The 20,436-nt window shown below is 43.7% G+C and overlaps 1 protein-coding gene across 3 annotated transcripts in view; it reads left to right on the top strand.

Annotated features, from left to right (window-relative positions):
• CTNNB1 (catenin beta 1) overlaps positions 1-20,436 on the top strand; it is a 756,935-nt gene that overhangs the window by 167,466 nt on the left and 569,033 nt on the right. For all 3 annotated transcript variants that reach the window (XM_044064737.1, XM_044064734.1, XM_044064735.1), the window contains exon 4: positions 5,638-5,891. In XM_044064737.1, coding sequence (XP_043920672.1) covers positions 5,638-5,891 — 254 coding nt within the window. The remainder of the gene's footprint in view (positions 1-5,637; positions 5,892-20,436) is intronic.

The following is a 20,436-nucleotide window of genomic DNA, read 5'->3' as shown; positions in this document are numbered from 1 at the left end:
CAGAATGTGCAGAAAATAAAGAATTGCAGGAATTATTGCATGCAGCTGAAAAAGTTGGAAAGCATACTTTGCAATGTGGTTTGATTCCTTAGAGGCCTCCTGCAGGGCCGCATTTACTGGATCTGAGATTGGGAGACATGCCTGGTTAAAGGAACCGAATTTGCCTGATCATGTTAAAGCTAAATTGCTAGATGCACCTTTACAGCATGATTCTCTGTTTGGTATCAAGGCAGCAGAGGTTTTAAAGAAAATGGAAGATAAAGCTAAGTCTATGCAAACTGTTAGACAAGTGCAGCTACCAGGATTCAGTAGACACTGGCCTACAGAAAAACTGGTCCTTTCCTGCGTCTGAGCTCAAAGGGGCAAATCCAGATGCCCTAAGGGTTCCAGATACCAGGCACAAGATTCATGCATATCAAAGCAATGGGGTGCTTCCACCTCCAAATCTGGAGGAGATAAGGTGCAAACCTACAGAAAGCAATCCCAGTGACTTCCCTCTGCCTACACCAAGCACTTATCTTTTGGCAGCACCCATAGGGGGAAATTAGCACTTTTTGCTCAAAACTGGCAGTTAATAACCCAGGACAAGTGGGTACTAAACATCGTATCACAGGGATACAGATCATTTCCACACAGTCAATGGCAAATGGTTGGCCAGATCTGCTAAAAAATCAATGGGCAAAGGCACAAACAGGTTACGTCCCTCATGGATATGAGAGCCATTCAGACATTACCAGAACAGGAAAAAAGGGCAGTTTTTACTTGACTGTTCTTGGTACACAAAGGACAAGGCCTGGTGGCCAATACTGGATTTATCGATTTTTGAACACATACCTGGACATTCCAAAATTCAAAATGCTGACTTTGCAGCAGCTTCAGCCCATGCTGGGCAAGAATGCTTGGCTGGTGACTTTAGACCTAAAAGAGGCATACCTGCATGTCCCAATAAGACAGTCGTGCAGAAAATACCTCTGATTCTAGGCTGGCTTAATGCATTACCAATTCTCTGTACTGCTTTTTGGCTTATCTACTGCACCCAGGGTCTTTACAAAATGTCTGGCACCAGTAATTGCATCTTGCAGACAAAGTATACAAATATATCCTTACTTGGACGACTGTCTCATTCAAGCAGAGAACAAGGACACTTTTCTTGGACAACTGGCGTTTGTAAAAAGGCTTCTAACATGCCTAGGGTACACAATAAACTAAAATCACAACTGGTACCCCCTCAAAAGATAACATTCCTGGGTGCAAGCTTGAATACAACTGCCCAGATGGCTTACCTCAAGCCAGACAAGCAAAGGCAACTGACTACTTCAAAATGATGGCAACAAAAACTCTTATCTGCAAGACAAATTCTGCAGGCTCTGGGCTTCATGGCATCCTACTGATTCCATATGCAAGACTGCATCTGAGGAAACTTCAATGGTACCCAAAAAGTTTATGGAGTCAACGTTCTCAGTCTGGAAGCAATGCTTCCTCACATTCCCTGCCTACAACAGGAGTTTCTTTGCTGGGTAAAGGCCGGTCACCAGAACATGGGATGGGCCTTCACTCTCCCCCCTGCCAGCCAAACCTCACCCGACGCATCGTATTATGTCTGGGGCCCCACATGGCAGGAAGATGCATTCAGGGCATATGGACCCCAAAACAAATGCATCTGCATATCAACCAGAAAGAGATGCTAGCTATTCAACATGAACAGCCTTCAAGGACTTCATCCAGGAACAACTACTGATACTGACAACACCACAGTCGTGGTATATAAGCAAGGGAGCACACTCGTACCCCCTTTGCAGATTAGCCATGGCACTGTGGGACACAGCTTTGACCTATCTTCAAGCTCAATTCCTGCCAAGAAAACAAAATACACTGGCAGATTTAAGCAGAAATCTTATGGATCCTCACGAATGGAAACTGGTTCCACAAGTCTTCAGCATGAAAACAGAAATGGGGGAGCCCAGACGTAGATCTATTTGCCTCTCCTCAAAATTATCAATTGAAAAGATTCTGCACAAGGACGTATCAGACGAGCATGGAAAGTGGACGCTCTATCCTTCAGTTGAAAAACCTATACTCCTTTCCTTCTCTGCCTCTTCTCCCCAAGGTCCTCCTAAAAGTCAGACAAGAGAAACCAAAGATACTAATTGCCCCGGACTGGCCCTGCCAGTACTGGTACCCAATCCTAAGGAACTTGTCAATACCCAGCTTGGACCTCATCTCACAAATCTCTACCGTCCAGCGAAACAATCAGATCTTGCACGATCGACTACAGACACTGAACCTGACAGCATGGCTGATCATGTTACATAAACACATCTCAGTTAAGCTGTGATGGATGTCATTTTGGAAACCAGAAGGCCTAGTACTAGAAAATCTTATGCTGACCAATGGAAGAGATTCTGTGCTTGGAATAGAGCACAAGGAACTGATGCAGCAGAACCAAATATAACTCGGATATTACAATACTTAACTGAGATGCTTGACAAAGGCCTATCTTTCTAATGAATTAAAATCCATGCCTCTGCCATTTCGGCTCATTACAATACAGAGCCACTATTTTTTTCTCATCCTTTACTAAAGCAGTATCTTAGAGGAGCCAAAAATGTAAGGCCTTTTAGATCACCATTACCTGCATGGGACCTCAATTATGTGTTGGAAAAGCTCACCTTGCATCCATTTGAACCAGCTGCTACCGCTGACATAAATTTCTTATGGAAAACAGCTCTGCTACTAGCAATTACTTCAGCAAGAAGAGTATCTGAGCTACAGACCGTCACGGCTGCAGAGCCTTTTATCATATTTTACCCAGACAGGGTGTCTGAGGACAAATCCTACTTTTATGCCCAAGGTGGTTTCTAGTGTGGCTCTTAACCAAACAGTTCATCTGCCAACCTTTTATCCAAATCCGCAGAACAAGGAGAGAATTCTGCATTCCTTGGACGTACATGGGTAGCTAAAATTCTACTTGAGCAGGACTAAAGCTCTAAGAAAAACTGAGCAATTACTAGTGTCATGCTGCAGGATAAGAAGGAAAAGGCCATTACAAAGCAGACCATTTCAAAGTGGATAAGCCACTGCACCCGTTTCTGCTACTTGCACCATTGTAAACCTGTGCCCAAGGGCATTGGGTCTCATTTCACCAGAGATGCAGCTACTTCAGCAGCCTTTCTCAGAGGAGTACCAGCCAAAGACATTCTAGAGGCTGCTTCGGTTCACACCTTTACAAAGCATTATCATTTGCCTCTAAGTCCAGGGAAGGCTTTGCCACTGCAGGGCCTTATAGCTGCACCTAATGCTGTTTAGCTCCAGCCTCCCAACCATAGCTTTGGAATTCTACCCAAATGTAATGACTGCAATAGTGAAACACTAACCTAGTACAGTTGTGTACACTTACCATAAATGTAGATGTTAGTGTATTCACTGTTCCAGTCCAGGTTACCCTCCCGCCATCCCCCTGTCATTCTGGAGTTTTTCCTTCTCTATCTTCAACCTATGTGGTGTTTTTGCTTGTAGATGAAAGTAAAGTTTATATTGATGCGTGTGTGTGTGTGTGTGTATATATATATATATATATATATATATATATATATATATATATATATATATATATATGCGTGTGTATAAAATATATATATGCGTGTGTATAAAATATATATATGCGTGTGTATAAAATATATATATGTATGTGTATAATATATATATATGTATGTGTATAATATATGTGTATAATATATATATATATGTGTATAATATATATATATATGTGTGTATAATATATATATATATGTATGTGTATAATATATATATATATGTATGTGTATAATATATATATATATGTATGTGTATAATATATATGTGTAATATATATATATGTATGTGTATATATATATATATATATATATATATATATATATATGTGTAATATATATATATATGTATGTGTATAAATATATATATATATATATATATATATATATGTATTTATATATATATATGTATTGTGTGTGTATGTGTGTGTATGTGTGTGTGTGTATATATATATATATATATATATATATATATATATATATATATATATATATATATATATATATATATATTTTTTTTTTTTTTTTGCTACCTTTTTGGGGGCAAGAAAAAAATGGCGTTGGCTGCATGTTTTATACCCCTGATGTCATGGAAGAGAAGACTGCAACCGACACAGGACCCAAGACTTTGGAATTCAGGCCGACTGAGGGCAACCTGCCAGCAGATTACCCAAATGTAATGACTGCAACAGTGAATACACTTAACATCTACATTTATGGTAAGTGTACACAACTGTACTTTTTCTCTATTAGATACTTCCATGGTGGTTTTGGATTTGTACCCTTCCTTTCCCTCACTATTCTGTGTTCTTGTGGTAGAACATATTCATTTTAGCTGCACAGTAATGTATTCTGTTTACTTATATCGCATGGATCTCTATGGACTGTCCTAATTACTGTGTTCATTTTTATCAAACTTCTGACTTTTTGGGTTTTATTGACCTTCAGTCTGTTGTTGATCTTGTCTTATCTATCGCTGTCAAATCAAGCAAGTCTCTTAGCTCATTTTCTTCTGAAGTGAGGACACCTGTTCATTTCCTGCCAGCTTTCTACAGAAAGTTCTATAGCATCTTGCTGTGGCAGATTATTTAATTTTATCCTGTGCCATCTGTTGCTGTCGTATGGGAACTCTGTGGCCTATCCCTCCAACATTGACTACGTCAGTTTCCTCTTTCTTCCCTTGCTGTAGTGCTTAGTGTGAATGTTTTTATACTGGTTTCCTGTGGAAGGCTCCAAAATATCTTCACCTGGCTGCTGACCTATTGCTTCCCATTCCACTGGTTTACCCTTAATTTGGATATCCATTGCTTTGTCGTGTTGTGCTTTCTGAATTGGATTTTTTACACTGGATCCTTATTTGACAATCTGATTTGATGAAATCCAGCATTCATATGAGGGTTTTGTCTTTTGTACGACTTTTTATTGGTAATCCTTTTTGAAATTCGTGAAATTGTAGTGTTGCAGAGTTGTACTGACCCAGTTTCTAACCCACCCTCCCCGATGTTATTGCACAGGGCATTGATCAGCTAGGGTGGAGGTGCATAATTTACTTTAAACTATGATTGCCATGGTGTTGGCAATCATGTTAAGGGAGCAGATGCCAGTTTTCAGTAGTGGAAGGATTGCACTTTGGCAAGCCATTTCTAATAGCTTTTATATGCTCAAACTGTTTTGAAGTGACTCTGCATCTACTCTGTTATAGTGGGGTAAACTGTAGCGTGTGTGTTATAGTGGGGTAAACTGTAGCGTGTGTGTTATAGTGGGGTAAACTGTAGCGTGTGTGTTATAGTGGGGTAAACTGTAGCGTGTGTGTTATAGTGGGGTAAACTGTAGCGTGTGTGTTAGTGGGGTAAACTGTAGCGTGTGTGTTAAAGTGGGGTAAACTGTAGCGTGTGTGTGTGTGTTATAGTGGGGTAAACTGTAGCGTGTGTGTGTGTGTGTTATAGTGGGGTAAACTGTAGCATTTACAGTTTGCAGCCTACTTAAAGCCGCATCAGTTACTGAAAGCATCTGAGTATCGTGTGAAATTATTTTGATCTTTTTCTAGATATCGATGGACAGTATGCCATGACAAGAGCACAGAGAGTGAGGGCGGCAATGTTTCCTGAAACTCTAGACGAAGGCATGCAAATCCCATCTACACAGTTTGATGCAGCCCACCCAACAAACGTACAGCGTCTTGCAGAACCTTCCCAGATGTTGAAACATGCAGTTGTAAACTTAATCAACTACCAGGATGATGCTGAATTGGCAACTCGTGCTATTCCTGAGCTAACAAAATTGTTGAACGATGAGGATCAGGTAAGCGTTGCCTTAAAATACTTCATTTATGGCTGTACTGGTTGAAAATATGTTCTGTAGTACCACCCCTACCCCAGATAAACATGGTCCAAGTTGGCTCATAATTCGGCCATGATTCAGTACCAAAGATGTTTTTTCAGGCTCTGGGAGGGGGTGGTGAATTTTCTGTTGTCTGAAGAGTAGCTGTGTTGAACAGAACTTTTCTGCAGCTTTCTGCTTTGCTTACAAATGTTCATTGAAGGCTTGAATACTGTATCTGTAGTACTGCTAGTCTTTCATTTTATTTGTGATGTAGTCAACCCTTGAACAGAAAGTAATGAAACCATCCAAAATTGTGTGTGGCAGCTGTTTAGGCAGTTGAAATCTAGCCTTTTGGGTTTGTTGGGCAAAATCTACCTGAAGGGGAGCAGTATTAGATGTTTTTTCACTGTTTGACTTTATTTGCAGTTGGAGGTACTCTGGTATACACTAAATAAGGACAGAGCAGAAGCCATAGTATGCATCCTACTTACCAGTCTCTGGTACTTCATTTCTAATACCCTTAGCTTCCTTTACTGCCAAAGTTTTTGTACTGTGTAGTACTGGCCACACCACTGTTTGTACATCTTACTTTGCTTCTTTGGCATTTCTTCTGTCACAGTACTCCTGACACTCTGCCAGTTGGCTGTGGCCCATTTGATTTTAGCGCTTACCTCGTTCAGACTTCCTTCACCTGAACCATCCTCTGCAGATACTTGAAGCTGCTAACCCTTTTCAAGTATTTTCTCATCAGAATTCACATCTTGTGTTTTTTCTCCCATTTGCTGTCTTTACAACTGTGCACAGTTTCATTCCACGTGACTTCAGCTTTGTATTTGGTTCCCCTACCCTCTTGCTCAGTCTCTGTAATGCCACATCTTCTCCATAAAGCAACTTTGTTCTGTTCTGCCTGACCTGTTTGCTATTGTAGTCCACAGGTATTAACAGTAGTGGGATCTGAGCTGAACTGTGAACACCCACTCCCTTCTAAGTGCAAACATACTTCATACTTGAGTCATGGGGTCTGTGTGTATATCCTGCACTCATTCTAGCCATGCTTCCACGGCTTTGAACCAGATCAAGAATGCCCAAGTCAGCTTTCTTTAACTTGTCATATGCTTACTCCAAGTCTAGGAATGCTTGTACCTTCTTTTTAGCATATCAGCTGTCTTTGCAAATATTGGGTTGGTTGTGCTGCATCTTTATCTGAATTGAAACTGCTGGCCTCCAGTCTTTCTATGCATATTTGTCATCCTCACCAGAACTTTCATGCAGCATGACAAGGGTTTACCTCTGTGCTCTCCATAGTTGTGAATGTTTTTTTTGTTCACTGACATTAGTATAGTATACTTATTCTCTAGTTATCTGGAATATGCCTTTCTCCATACTGCTGTGTACCCTCGACCCATTTCCCCAGTAGCTCACCAACCTCTGTCATCTGTTGTGATCTCATCTGAGCCCACTGCTTTCCCCCGACTTCATTTTCTGCAGTGCCGTTCTTACTACTAGGGTGGGCTCCTGTTCATCTTGGGTCACCTTCATTCAGAAGTTGCTGGAAGTACTTCCATCTGCCTTTGATTTCCTGTGGATTGGTGAGCAGGGTGTTGCTGGCATCCTGTCTGAAGGATGTTTCTACATATTTCTGTGCATGACAACCTGGTAACTTTTTGTGCCCTCTACTGGGTCACTTTCCAGAAGATGGTAGTGCCTCTCGTTTTTTGCTGTTGCAACTCTTTGCTTAGCCTGTAGCCAACCAGTATTCCTTTTCAGCCTGGTCTGCCTCTTTCCCCACTTTTGGTGACTTCTGAACTTCTGAATTCTGTCACCAGCTTACCCTTGTGTACCTTTTGTATGTATCTGGTTCTAGTGCACATATGTTCTCTATAGTCCTTGCGTTTGCTGTTTTGAGACTGTCTTTCAACTCCAAATATTTGTTGGTTTTGTCCTGAGTGATTCCCTGAACTCTTGTGCTTTCTATATCCATTCAACTTCCAGGTGTTCAGCCTGGTCTGTTCTTTGGAGCCTTATGTGACCACTGCTTGCAACAAGTGGTTTATGGTGTGGGCAGACTTTCACTGGGGTTGACTTTGCAGTAACTTATTCTACGCCTTTGCCTTCTACTTGGAGGAAGTCTACCCAAGCTGCATGTTGGCCACTCTTGTACATGATCTTGTGATGCTCTTGCTGAACCAAATGCTGACTGCAATCAATCCCTTTTTTGCATGGAGAAGTTTAGAGTGGTGTCTCCCTTTTCTGTTGCCCCACCCGTGGTGGAAAAGAGTAGTTCTCATCCTGTTTGGTCTGTCCCGATATGCGCATTTGTCATCTATTCTCAGCACAAATTCACTTGTCCTGGTTTATCTAGTAGGTCCTGCAGCTGTCAGAACTCTCCTTCACCATCACAGCCCTGATGTGGAGGATAGGCTAAGATTTGTCTAGAGGACACTGGAGTCTGCCACGAGTCTCTCTAATTCTCATGACATCACTCCCTATCTTTGAAACCTCTCAAACGCCACAGTTCCCACACCATTTTTAGTTTGCCCTCTTGAATAGTAAACTCTGGATCCAAAGCAAAGTGCCCTTCCCTTTTGTCTCCTGAATAGATAGGATGCCCAGCTGCCTCCTTGGCATGGAGCTTGAAAGCTGATGACATGATGGTGTCATTGAACATTGAGTATAGCAGTTCTTGGCTCACATTTGGCAGGTTGTTTCAGTTTGTCCCACTTTCATTCAATAGCGGTCTCAGGTAATATGCTGGGGAGCTGAACATCACCCAGCCAGTAGCTTATTGACCCAGGGCTGTTGGGCTTCATGATGGGTTCATACTGGCCAGTGGATGTACACCCATTAGCATGGGTTGGCATAGGCCAGTTATCACCCCACTTATCACTGGTAGTACCCATGCCCATTTTGGGTGACTCAACACAACTGAATCACCTAGTCAAATGTTACTTTCTCGAGTGGCCAACCCTAACATACTTGCAGTCTGATCTGTTGAGTACTGTGTACTACAGTTTGTCCAAAATGGACAGTCTGTACAGGGCACCATGTGTTGCTGCCCACAAATAGGCCAGCTACACTAGTTTGGAAACCTGTGGAATGTGAGTGAATAGCCAGTCTTTCACTAGCTTTCATGGTGTTCTTAGGATGATTCCAGTGATTATCAGTTTGTCAGCTGCTGGCCTCTCTGCAAGCAGAAGCACCAAATGTCATAGCTGCAACAGTGACCAGTTTTGAAGATGGTACGGTGGAACTTGCACCTAATCATTGGCTTCCGTAGTGTCTTCAGAGTTTGTAGGAGAGGTGTGCTAGGAAGATTAAGCATTTAAACTTTCTGCCACCGTAAAAGCCCTAACAATTAGCTGTAGACTTTACAGCTCTGGGATCAATCAGGAACTGAATACAGGAAACTATAGTCTTAAAGACAAAATCACTTTGGCAAAAACTGGTCCTAGCAGTTACCTGATGTTGTTTCACATTTGCATTTTCTGATCATGTTTCACTGTTGCAGTCATCATATTTGGGTTATCTGCTTGCAGTAGCACTCAAGTCTGCCTGATTATCAAAGTCTTGGGTCCTGTGTCAGTTGTCTCATCTTTTGTGATGTCAGTCAGGGGTATAAAGCATGTAGCCAATGTCATTACATCTGTCTTTCTTGCCGTGCGGTGCCCGAAGCAGAAGCAGTTTGCAAGTGCTGCTCGGCCAGCTCCTGAAATTTTCGTTTTAGTTTCAGAACCGAAGTCTTCAACTAAAGCGAAGTACCCCATTGGGAGAAACTTCTTACTTTTACTGACATCAGTTGAGCCAATTGCATTTCTTGTGGAAAGCAAATACCTCAAGATTTTCATAATGTATTCCTTGCCTAAGCCCTGACCACAGCGTACCTCATTGTCTGTTTTGTGCCTTATTTAAACAATGAAGTAGTTGTCGGTATATTTACGCTTCTAAATATTTTGGTACTCTGTTCAATTATCCGGATATGTCTTCAGTAAGCCACCTGACTACTGACATTCCAAAAAAAAACGCAAAGATAGACAGGCCGCCTAGGTCCAAAGATGCCGACGACTCCTCTAAGCTAGTCGCAAGTTCGCCGGTACTCTGAGCTGCTTTGCAGCCCCTAATACCCGCTACTTCAGATTCGCAGACCTCTACTGAGACCTATTTGGAGTCCAGTATGCCGTGAGATGTTTTCAGCTGTGGAACCTACAGATGTCTCTACCTTGGGTGGTCCGGAGCCACTGTGCAGGCACTGGCTTCTGAGGGTGTATTCAGGCCTACTGACTTGCATGTTAAACACCATCTTCTTCAAGGCCTAAAACTCGAACCATGCCTAGAAAACAAACACCCAGACCGCATGCCAGGCCTCTATGCCTAAAAAACTAATAAGAATGGCTGAAGACCTTTAATCAGGGGAAGCCAACCTTCTCCTGAGACCTAGGACTGAATTTGTGTATAATACTTCTGATCAGGATTCTGGAGATGTTCGTGTTACCCTGCTGCCGTCATCACACTTGGGTTATCCTGTCGTCAGACGGTCCCGCAGTCGGCTGGAATTCCGAAGTCGTGGTCCGGCGTCTGTTGCTGTCGCCTCTTCCCTGACGTCAGTGCGCCAGGGGGTATATATAGTGCAACCGATGCCATTTTCTCCAGTCTTTCTTGCCGCGCGGTGCCCGAAGCAGAAGCAGTTCGCAAGTGCCGGTCGGCCGACTCGAATTTCAGACCGAAGTCTTCTATAAAGCTAAGTACCCCATTGGGGAAACTTTTCTTGCCTCAGAACGATGTCAGAAAGTTAACAATTGTATTTCTTGTGGGAAGCAAATTCCTCATGAGGATTTTCATTGTTATTGTATACCTTGCCTAGGCCCAGACCACGACGTCACTTGTTGGTTTTGTGCTAGGTTTAATAAGCGTACTATTAAAAGACGCTTTGATTTCGCACGACACTACGGTAGGAAATTTAACTACACCATGCCGTTGGAATAACAGACTACCGGCGTGCACAAAAAACGCAAGGATAAGGATAGACAGCCCAGGCCTAAGCCAGATTCCGAGGCCTCGGCTGATCCGGTCTCAGGTCCTCAGTGAGGCTCCGACGCAGCCCCTGGCTACCGCAGATCTGGAACCAGAGACCGCTACGGAATTTTTGGCGGAATGCACCAGGCCGGCGCAGCCATTTAGTTCTGGCCCTTCCAACGACATTGCTACAAAAGACGTCTGTGCTTCAGAAATGCCATCTGTTTCTGAAGGCGCTTTCAGACCGACTCTCACCATTAAAACGTTTTCTAAATCGAAGATTCCTACTAAATCTAAAAGGACTGCTCTTCAGTCTCCTGTTCAAGGCCCCATGCCTAAGAAACGATGCTCAAAATGGCTGAAGATTTAATTTCTTTAATCGGGTTCCCAGCCCCCTCCTGACAAAAGGCCTAGACAAGAGGAAGATTATGCATCCTCTGAACAAGTGTCCATTTCTTCAGACTCCTCTGAGGACCAAGATTAGTCCTTCTCTCTATGAAGAGTCTGATGCTGAGGACTCTATTCCCTTAGCTTCTCCTCCTGAAGACTACTCCTTTGGAAACTTTACACACTGAGGGAACATTTTCACTGGGAGGGTCAGGACTACTCTGACTCTAAGAAAAGGCTCAGTTTCTTTTGCTCCCCCAACACAGACCACTTGCCATCCCTCCAGTTTTGGACATTGTGGATGATGTCTATTTAGAATCCAGTTTGAACTCTGATTCTCTTCCTCCTGCTCCGGCTAAGCTTGACAGATACTATAGAGTGCCTGATTCACACATTTCTTTACAAAAGCCCTGTAGCTGACCCAGAGACCATCTCCCAGGGTCCCAAGGGGGCTAAGGCTTCTATGGCTAAAAACCCAGTACCTTCTGAGAGGGATTCTAGAGCACTAGACAGGTGGGGGGAAAAAGGTTTACACCTCAGCCACACTAGCTATGAGGGCACTGAATTGTCAATTTCACATGCTTAAGTATCAGCAATTCCTACTCTCTCAGTAAAAGCAAAGAATAACCACTTCCCTCAACAATCTGAATTAAAAGTACAGGATCTGTTGCACGCCACTAAACAGGTGGGCAAACATACCTTACAATGTGGGTTTGATTCTTTGGAGGCCTCCTGCAGAGCAGCTGTCACTGGGTCCGTTATACATAGGCATGCTTGGTTAAAGGAATAAACTCTGCCTGATCATGTTAAAACAAAACTACTAGATGCTCCCTTACAGCAGGATGTTCTTTTTGGAGTTGGAGCAGAAGTTTTAAAGAAAATGGAGGATAAGGCAAAATCTATGCAGACAGTCAAAGATTTCCTACAGGTACAACCCCCTCGCTTCAGCAGAAACTGGTCAACAAAAAATTGGTCCTTTCCAGCTACTGACAGACCACAGAGGGGTAAATACAGACACCGAAGGAGCAGAGGCCAACCACAAGCCCAGTACAAACCTCGCCAGTGGGGCACTACAACACAGAAGGGAGGAGAAGACAGGTCTCAATCCACCAGAAGACAAACTCAATGACTTGCACCTCATCTAGCCAAGCAATACTCTCTTGGCAGCCCCCTTGGGGGGAAAACTCGCACTTTCTACAGACAAACTGGCACATTGTCACAAAGGACAAATGGGTCCTAGACATAATTTTAAGAGGATACAGATTCCACTTTCACACCTTGCCAATGAAGAGGAATGCCAAACCTGCCACAAAATCAATGGGAAGAGGCACAAAAGCAAATTACAGCTCTCGTGGACATGAGCCATTCATCTGGTACCTTCTTGAGAGCAAGGCCAAGGATTTTACTCAAGACTTTCTAGTGCCCAGAAAGGACAATGCCTGGAGACCAATTCTGGACCTTTCAATTCTAAACACTTACAAGTACCCAAATTCAAGATGCTAACACTACAGCTTCTTCCCATGTTGGGCAAGGAAGCATGGCTAGTAACGGACCTCAAGGAGGCATACCTGCATGTCCCTATCAGACAAGGTTGCAGAAGATACCTCAGTTTCATTGCAGGTTCAACCCATTACCAATTCTCTGCACTGCCCTTTGGCTTATCTACTGCGCCCAGAGTCTTCACAAAATGCCTGGCACCAGTAATTGCATACTGCAGACAGAGGAATTCAAATATATCCATACCTGGACGACTGCCTCATCCAAGCAGAAAGCAAAGACATTCTCTTACATCATCTGGCCTTTGTAAAACATCTACTAAACTGCCTGGGGTACACAGTAAACGAAAAGAAGTCAAATCTAGTACCCTCACAAAAAAATGACTTTCCTGGGTGCCAGCTTGAATAAAACGTCCCAGAAGGCGTATCTTAACCAGACAAGCAACTACAACTGACTCAATATTTCAAGACAATGGCAACAAAGACCCAGTTAACCCTAAGAAAAATTTTGCAGGCCTTGGGCTTCATGGCATCTTGCATACTAATACCATTTGCAAAGCTGCATATGAGGAAATTACAGTGGTACCTAAAAAGCGTATGGTCTCAACACAGCAACAGCTTGGACAACACTGATCTCTCATTCCCTGCCTACAACAGGAATTTCTATGGTGGTCACAGGCATGTCACCTCAAGGGTCAGCCTTTCACCTTGCCCCCAGCCAGGCAAACTATCGCAACAGATGCTTCAGACTACGCCTGGAGGGCACACATGGCAGGGCAATGCATTAAAGGCCTATGGACCGCAGATCAAAGAAATCTGCACATAAATCAAAAAGATGCTAGCTGTACAGAAAGTCTTCAAGGATCTATTACATCCAGGACAACTTGCAATAAGGACGGACAACACCACAGTAATGTGGTACATAAACAAGGGGGTACACATTCCTACCCTCTATGCAGGCAAGCAGTGATCTTATGGAACACAGCTCTGGCTTACCAAGTTCAGTTACAAGCTCAGTTCCTGCCAGGACTGAAGAACACATTGGCAGACTACCTCAGCAGAAACATCAAGGATCCCCATGAGTGGAAACTAGATCCACAAATATTTGCCATGATAACTCAAAAATGGGGCCTTCCAGACATAGACCTGTTTGCCAGTCCTCAAAATATCAGCTAACAATTTTGTACAAGGACATTTCACCAACAAGCTTGGAAAGTGGGCGCACTCTTTTCAGTTGGAAAAACCTAACAGTATATGCCTGCCCTCCATTGCCTCTCCTCACAAAGGTTCTTCTGAAAGTCAAAAAGGAGAGACCACGACTGATTCTCATAGCCCCAGACTGGCCACGCCAGCACTGGTACCCGCTATTGAGAAATATGGCCCACAGCCCTCCATGGATATTGCCTCAAATCCCCCATTTGCTCACGCAACAAAACAATCATTCTTCACAGCCAGCTCAAAACTTTAAATCTGGCTGCATGGCAGATCAACTAAACATCCAACCAGCTCCTCTTTCACAAGCAGTTCTGGATGTTATTCTGGAAGCCAGGAGGCCAAGCACCAGGAAGGCTTATTCGGACAAATGGAAAAGGTTTTGTGCCTGGAACCACGCTAAAGGCCAAGACACAATTCAGCCTCACATTCTACAGTATTTAGCTGAGATGTTGCACAAAGGACTTTCTTTTTCCTCCATTAAAATCCATGCTTCAGCTATTTCGGCTCACTACAACACGGATCCACCTTTATTTTCACATCCTCTTCTAAGGCAGTTCCTCAGAGGGGCAAAAAACATTAGACCACCCAGGAGAGCTCCTACACCAACATGGGACCTCAATTTTGTTCTGGGAAAACTAACGCTACCTCCCTTTGAACCAGCTTTCTCTGCAGATCTTCAGTTCCTATCATGGAAGACTGCTCTGCTCCTAGCAGTAACTTCAGCTAGGAGAGTCTGAGCTACAGGCACTAATGGCTGTGGAACCTTTCCTAATTTTTCATCAAGACAGAGTTTCTCTACGAACTTATCCTTCCTTTATGCCTAAGGTGGTTTCCAGTGTGGCTTTAAATCAAACCATCCACTTACCCACCTTCTTCCCAAATCCACAGAACAAAGGTGAGACTCCTGCATTCCTTGGGCATTCACAGGCAACTTAGTTACTATTTGGACAAAACTAAGGCTTTCAGAAAATCTGACCAGCTCTTTGTATCCTATGCTACAGCTTCTCAAGGGAAGGCTATATCAAAGCAAACCATTTCTAAATGGATAGGTCATTGCATACGTTTCTGCTATACCCATCATGGGAAACCAGTTCCTGCTACCATTAGGCCCCACTCTACCAGGGCAACAGCTACCTCTACAGCCTTTCTCAGGGGGGTTCCATCCAAGGAGATTTTAGAAGCTGCAACTTGGAGTTCAGTACACACCTTTTACTAAACACTATCACTTACCTCTTTACTCTTAAGACCAGGGCGGGCTTCGCCACTGCAGTTCTGCAGGGCCTTAAAGCCTCCACTAACCCTCTATTATACCTCCACCCTACCTTAGCTTTGGGATTCAAACCAAGTGTGATGACTGCAGCAGGGTAACACGATGAACATAGTACAGTTTTGTACCTACCATAAATGTAGATGTTAGTGTTCACCCTGCTGCAGTCCAGGTTACCCTCATTCCATCCCCTCTGATCTACTGACTAAATCTCTTCAATACCTTACTGATGTATTTGCTTATAGCTGAAGGGATTTTGTGTTTGTGCAGAGGTTACTCCATTTGGTACTAATTTCTGACCACCTTTTCTGGGGGGCACCTGACATCTGAGGCAAGAAACACTGAAGAAAATGGCGTCTGTTGCACTATATATACCCCTGGCGCACTGACGTCAGGGAAGAGGCGACAGCAACCGACACCAGACCAAGACTTTGGAATTCCGGCCGACTGCAGGACCGCCTGACGACAGGATAACCCAAGTGTGATGACTGCAGCAGTCCAACATCTACATTTATGGTAGGTACAAAACTGTACTTTTCGGTTTCCTCTGACCAGGATTTACCCTAATCTACCTATGAGAATTCTGATGCTAGGAGACTATTCCCTCTGCCCCCCCAGAGGATTTCTCTTGTTGAGACCTTGCATACTCTTGGGGAGCATTTTTGCTGGGAAAGCCAAGCCAAGATTACTCTGATTCTAAAGAGGCTTAGATTTTTTACTCCTGCCTCAATACGGGCCTTCAGCTATCCCTCCTGTACTAGACATGGATGCCTTTTCGGAATCTAGCTTGGCCCCTGACTCTAACTCCTGCTCCCAGAAAACCTGATGGCTGTTAAAAGGGTTCCTGACTCTCTAGTTCCTTTTTACAAATCCTACTGTGGATTCTGAGACCATTTCACAGGGACCCAAGGGTATTAAAGCTACTGCCAAAAATCCAACCCCCTCTAATGGAGATTCCAGGGTGCTGGATAGATGGGGTAAGAAGGTATACACTTCTGCAACCTTGGCCATTAGGGCCTTAAACTACCAGTTTCATATGTGAAAGAGTCAGCAGCATATTATTGGATTATTTAAACACAATTCTTGACTGTGCTGAAAATAAGGATTTACAGGATTTAATGCATTCTGCTGAACAAGTTGGATAACATACTTTGTAATGTGGTTTTGATTCACTAGAGGCGTCTTGCAGGGCTGCTATCACAGTACTTACAAGGCATGCTTTGCTTAAGGAGCAATCCTTGCCAGATCATGGTAAAGCTAGATTGCTGGATGCTCCCTTAAATCAGGACCGCCTGTTTGGCAACAAAGCAGAAGTACTTAAGATGGAGGAAAAAAGCTAAATGCATGCATACTGTTAAAGATTTCCTACAAGTACAGCCTCCCAGGATTTCGTAGGCATTGACCCTCTAAGAATTGGTCCTTTCCTGCCTCTTCCAGGCCTTCAGTCCAAACCCAGAACCAGCAGAACACCCAGGCTTCAGTCCCAGGGTACACACAGGACTAAGCAGTGTGGGGCTCCCACTTCAAATCGGGGAGTAGTAAGACTCCTGCCTATGGTAAGTTGGATCAGTGACTTAAACACTTCCAAGCACTTCTCAACTGACTGCTCCTTTAGGGGGAAAGATTGCTCTGCAGGCATAAAACTGGGAACTCATTACCCAGGACAAATGGGTTTTAAATAGTTTCCAAAGGATACAGATTTCACTTCCACATGTTACCAACCCCAAATGGTTGGCCAGATCTACCCCCAAATCAGTGGACAGAGGCTCAAAAGCAAGTACCGTCAAGCATAAGGGCTATTCAAACTGTACCAGAAGAGGAAAAAGGACAAGGTTTCTACTCAAGACGTTTCCTGGTATGCAGAAAAGACAACTTATAGCGTCCTATCCTGGACATATGTTCGTGTTTCACTGTTGCAGTCATTACAATTGGGTTATCCTGCTGGCAGGCTACCCGCAGTCGGCCTGAATTCCAAAGTCTAGGTCCAGCGTCTGTTGCTGTCGCCTCTTCCCTGACGTCAGTGCACCAGGGTTATACAAGATGCAGCAGATGCCATTTTCTTCAGTCTTTCTTGCCATGCGGTGCCCGAAGCAAAAGCAGTTCGCAAGTGCCAGTCGGCTGACTCCTGAAGTTTTCAAATTCAAATCCGAAGTCTTCATTAAAGCGAAGTACCCCGTTGGGGAAACTTTTTTTCTTGCTCCAGACCAATGTCAGAAAGTTAATTTTTTTGTGGGAAGCAAATGCCTCATAAGGATTTTCATTCTTACTGTATTCCTTGCCTAGGCCCTGACCATAACATTGCTAGTTGTCTGTTTTGTGCTAGATTTAACCAACGCACTAAGCGTCGGTACGATTTTGCATTTCATTACTTTGGCAGAAGATTTAATTATATAATGCCGTCGGATTAACAGACTACCAGAGTTTACAAAAAACGAAAAAAAGGATAGACATCCGGGATCCAAAACTGAGGCTTCTTCTAGGCCTGTCGCCGGTTCTCAGTGAGGCGCTTTCGCAGCCTCTGACACCCGCTACCTCAGAGCCACAGGCCGCTTCCGACTTCCATGTGGAGCTGACTGGGCCTCTGGAAACTCAAGGTATTGGACACTCGGAAACTATTCCCTCAAATGGGTCCAGAGCCGCTGAGCAGGCATCTGCTTTTGAGGGTGTTTTCAGGTCTACACAGTTATATGTGAAACCTACTTCAGCTACAAAGACTAAAGCAGCTCTAAAAGACAAACTAGTACAGCATTCACCTAGACAGACCTCCATGCCTAAAAAACAGATGCTTAAGATGGCCGAATACCTTATTACTTTGATCATGGGTTCCCATCTCCCTCCTGAAAAGAGGCCTAGGCAAGTGTTAGAATATGAATCTTCAGACCAGGTTTCCATTTCCTCTGATTCCTCCTCTGAACAGGATTACTCTATTCCTCCCTATGAGGATTCTGATGCTGAAGAATCTATCCCTTCAGCCTCTCCTCCTGAGGATTATTCTTTTGGGAAAACGCATACTATGAGGGAGCATTTCCAATGGGAGAGCCAAGATTACTCAGAATCCAAGAAAAGGCTGAGACTTCCTTTTAGTGCCCCAGCACAGGCCCCTTGCTATCCAGCCTCTGCAGCGGACATAAAATTCTTATCCTGGAAAACAGCTCTGCTCCTAGCAATAACCTCCGCTAGAGTCCGAGTTACAGGCACTCATGGCTGTGGAACCTTTCATCATTTTCCATCCTGACGAGGTTTTGCTGAGGACAAACCTTACATTTATGCCTAAGGTAGTGTCCAGTGTGGCCCTTAACCAAACAATTCATTTGCCTACTTTCTATCCAAACTCACAGAATAAGGGTGAGAAATTTCTGCATTCTTTGGACATTCACAGACTGCTACGCTTTTACATGGACAGAACTAAAGCTTTCAGAAAGACTGATCAACTTCTAGTGGCATATGCTGCATCATCACTAGGAAAGCCTATCTCAAAACAGACTATTTCAAAGTGGATAGGCCATTGCATTCGTTTCTGCTATTCACAGCATGGCAAATCAGTGCCTAAGGGCAGTAGGCCACATTCAACCAGAGCAGCAGCCACTTCAGCAGCCGGAGTATCAACCAAAGGCATCTTAGAGGCTGCAACTTGGAGTTCAGTGCATACCTTTACAAAGCACCATCACTTACCTCTACTCTAAATCCAGGGCAGGCTTTGCCACTGCAGTTCTGCAGGGCCTTATAGCCTCTCCTAATCCTATTTAGCACCAGCCTCCCAACCTTAGCTTTGGGATTCAACCCAATTGTAATGACTGCAACAGTGAAACACTAACCTAGTACAGTTGTGTACCTACCATAAATGTAGATGTTAGTGTATTCACTGTTGCAGTCCAGGTTACCCTCCCACCATCCCCCTTTCTTCTTTTCTGGGACCTAACTGTACTTTTCTACTCTATACAATCTATGTGATGTATTTGCTTGTAGATGAAGGAAAAGTTGTTTTTTGTGCATGCTTATTGGCATAATTTAGCCTACCATTTTAGGGGCACCCAACATCTGGGGCAAGAAAAACTTAAGAAAATGGTGTCGACTGCATCTCATATACCCCTGGCACACTGATGTCAGGGAAGAGGTGACAGCAACAGTCGCCGGACCTAGATTTTGGAACTCGGGCTGACTGCGGGTAGCCTGCCAGCAGGATAACCCAATTGTAATGACTGCAACAGTGAATACACTCTTAACATCTACATTTATGGTAGGTACACAACTGTACTTTCTATTCTAAACACCTTTTTGGTGATCCCAAAATTAAAGTTGCTAACTCCTTCAGTTGCTTTCTATGCCAGGCAAGGATGCCTGGCTGGCAGCACTTGATTTAAAGGAAGCCTACTTGCACATTCCAATCAGGGGAATCTTGCAGAAGATGCCTACACTTCAAAGCAGGCTACATGCACCATCAGTTCTCTGCACTGCCCTTTGGCTTATCTACTGCGCCCAGGGTATTCACAAAGTGCCTAGCTCAAGTCCTTGCATTTTGCAGGCAAAGAAATACTATAGGTTCATATATCTGCCTGAGGGCATTTATAAGCCTAGCCAGTGTGTTATCTGCTTTTGCTGCTCCATTGATTAACTAATCCTTTGTCAAGCAGAGCCAATGAAGTGATCCCAGGGGTGTATTTTCTGTTGCCCTTCCACTCGTCAACTTTTCTCTTGAGTGTTAGTGAGCGGCTCTGCCTGATGTAATTTGGAATTTTGTTCCAAAGCATGGGGGAGTCCCTGTGACCGGAATCTATCCCTCCAGCATGTTCTATTTATTGTGGCGAGGTTTAGCTTACTAGAGCGTGTGGCTCGCAGTGACTTTGATTTCTTTAGGTGGAGCATGTCCTTGAATTCTGAGTTGGTCATGGCTTTGTAAGTCGGGCAGAGATCACCTCTGAGTAAGCGATATGCCACTGAATGCAGCCCGAGTTTTTTCAGTCTGGCTACACCGGACACAAGTTTTGAGGCCAGTAATCCTCTTGGTGAGGTACTTTTGTGGTCTTTCTAACTGTTAGAAGTGTTTTGAGGTACATCCCAAATGGGGCATTGTACTCTGGGTCTAATGAGTGACTAGTAGAGGGGCACTATAACCTCTTTATTTCTAGCTGTGAAACCTTTAGTAATTGGG

This window comes from Protopterus annectens, chromosome 3.part0, assembly GCF_019279795.1.
Source record: "Protopterus annectens isolate FY-2018-M chromosome 3.part0, PAN1.0, whole genome shotgun sequence".
In the NCBI taxonomy this organism is placed as follows: domain Eukaryota; kingdom Metazoa; phylum Chordata; order Ceratodontiformes; family Protopteridae; genus Protopterus; species Protopterus annectens.
The sequence above is the reverse complement of the archived record's forward strand: the minus strand, read 5'-3'. Positions and strand labels throughout refer to the sequence as shown.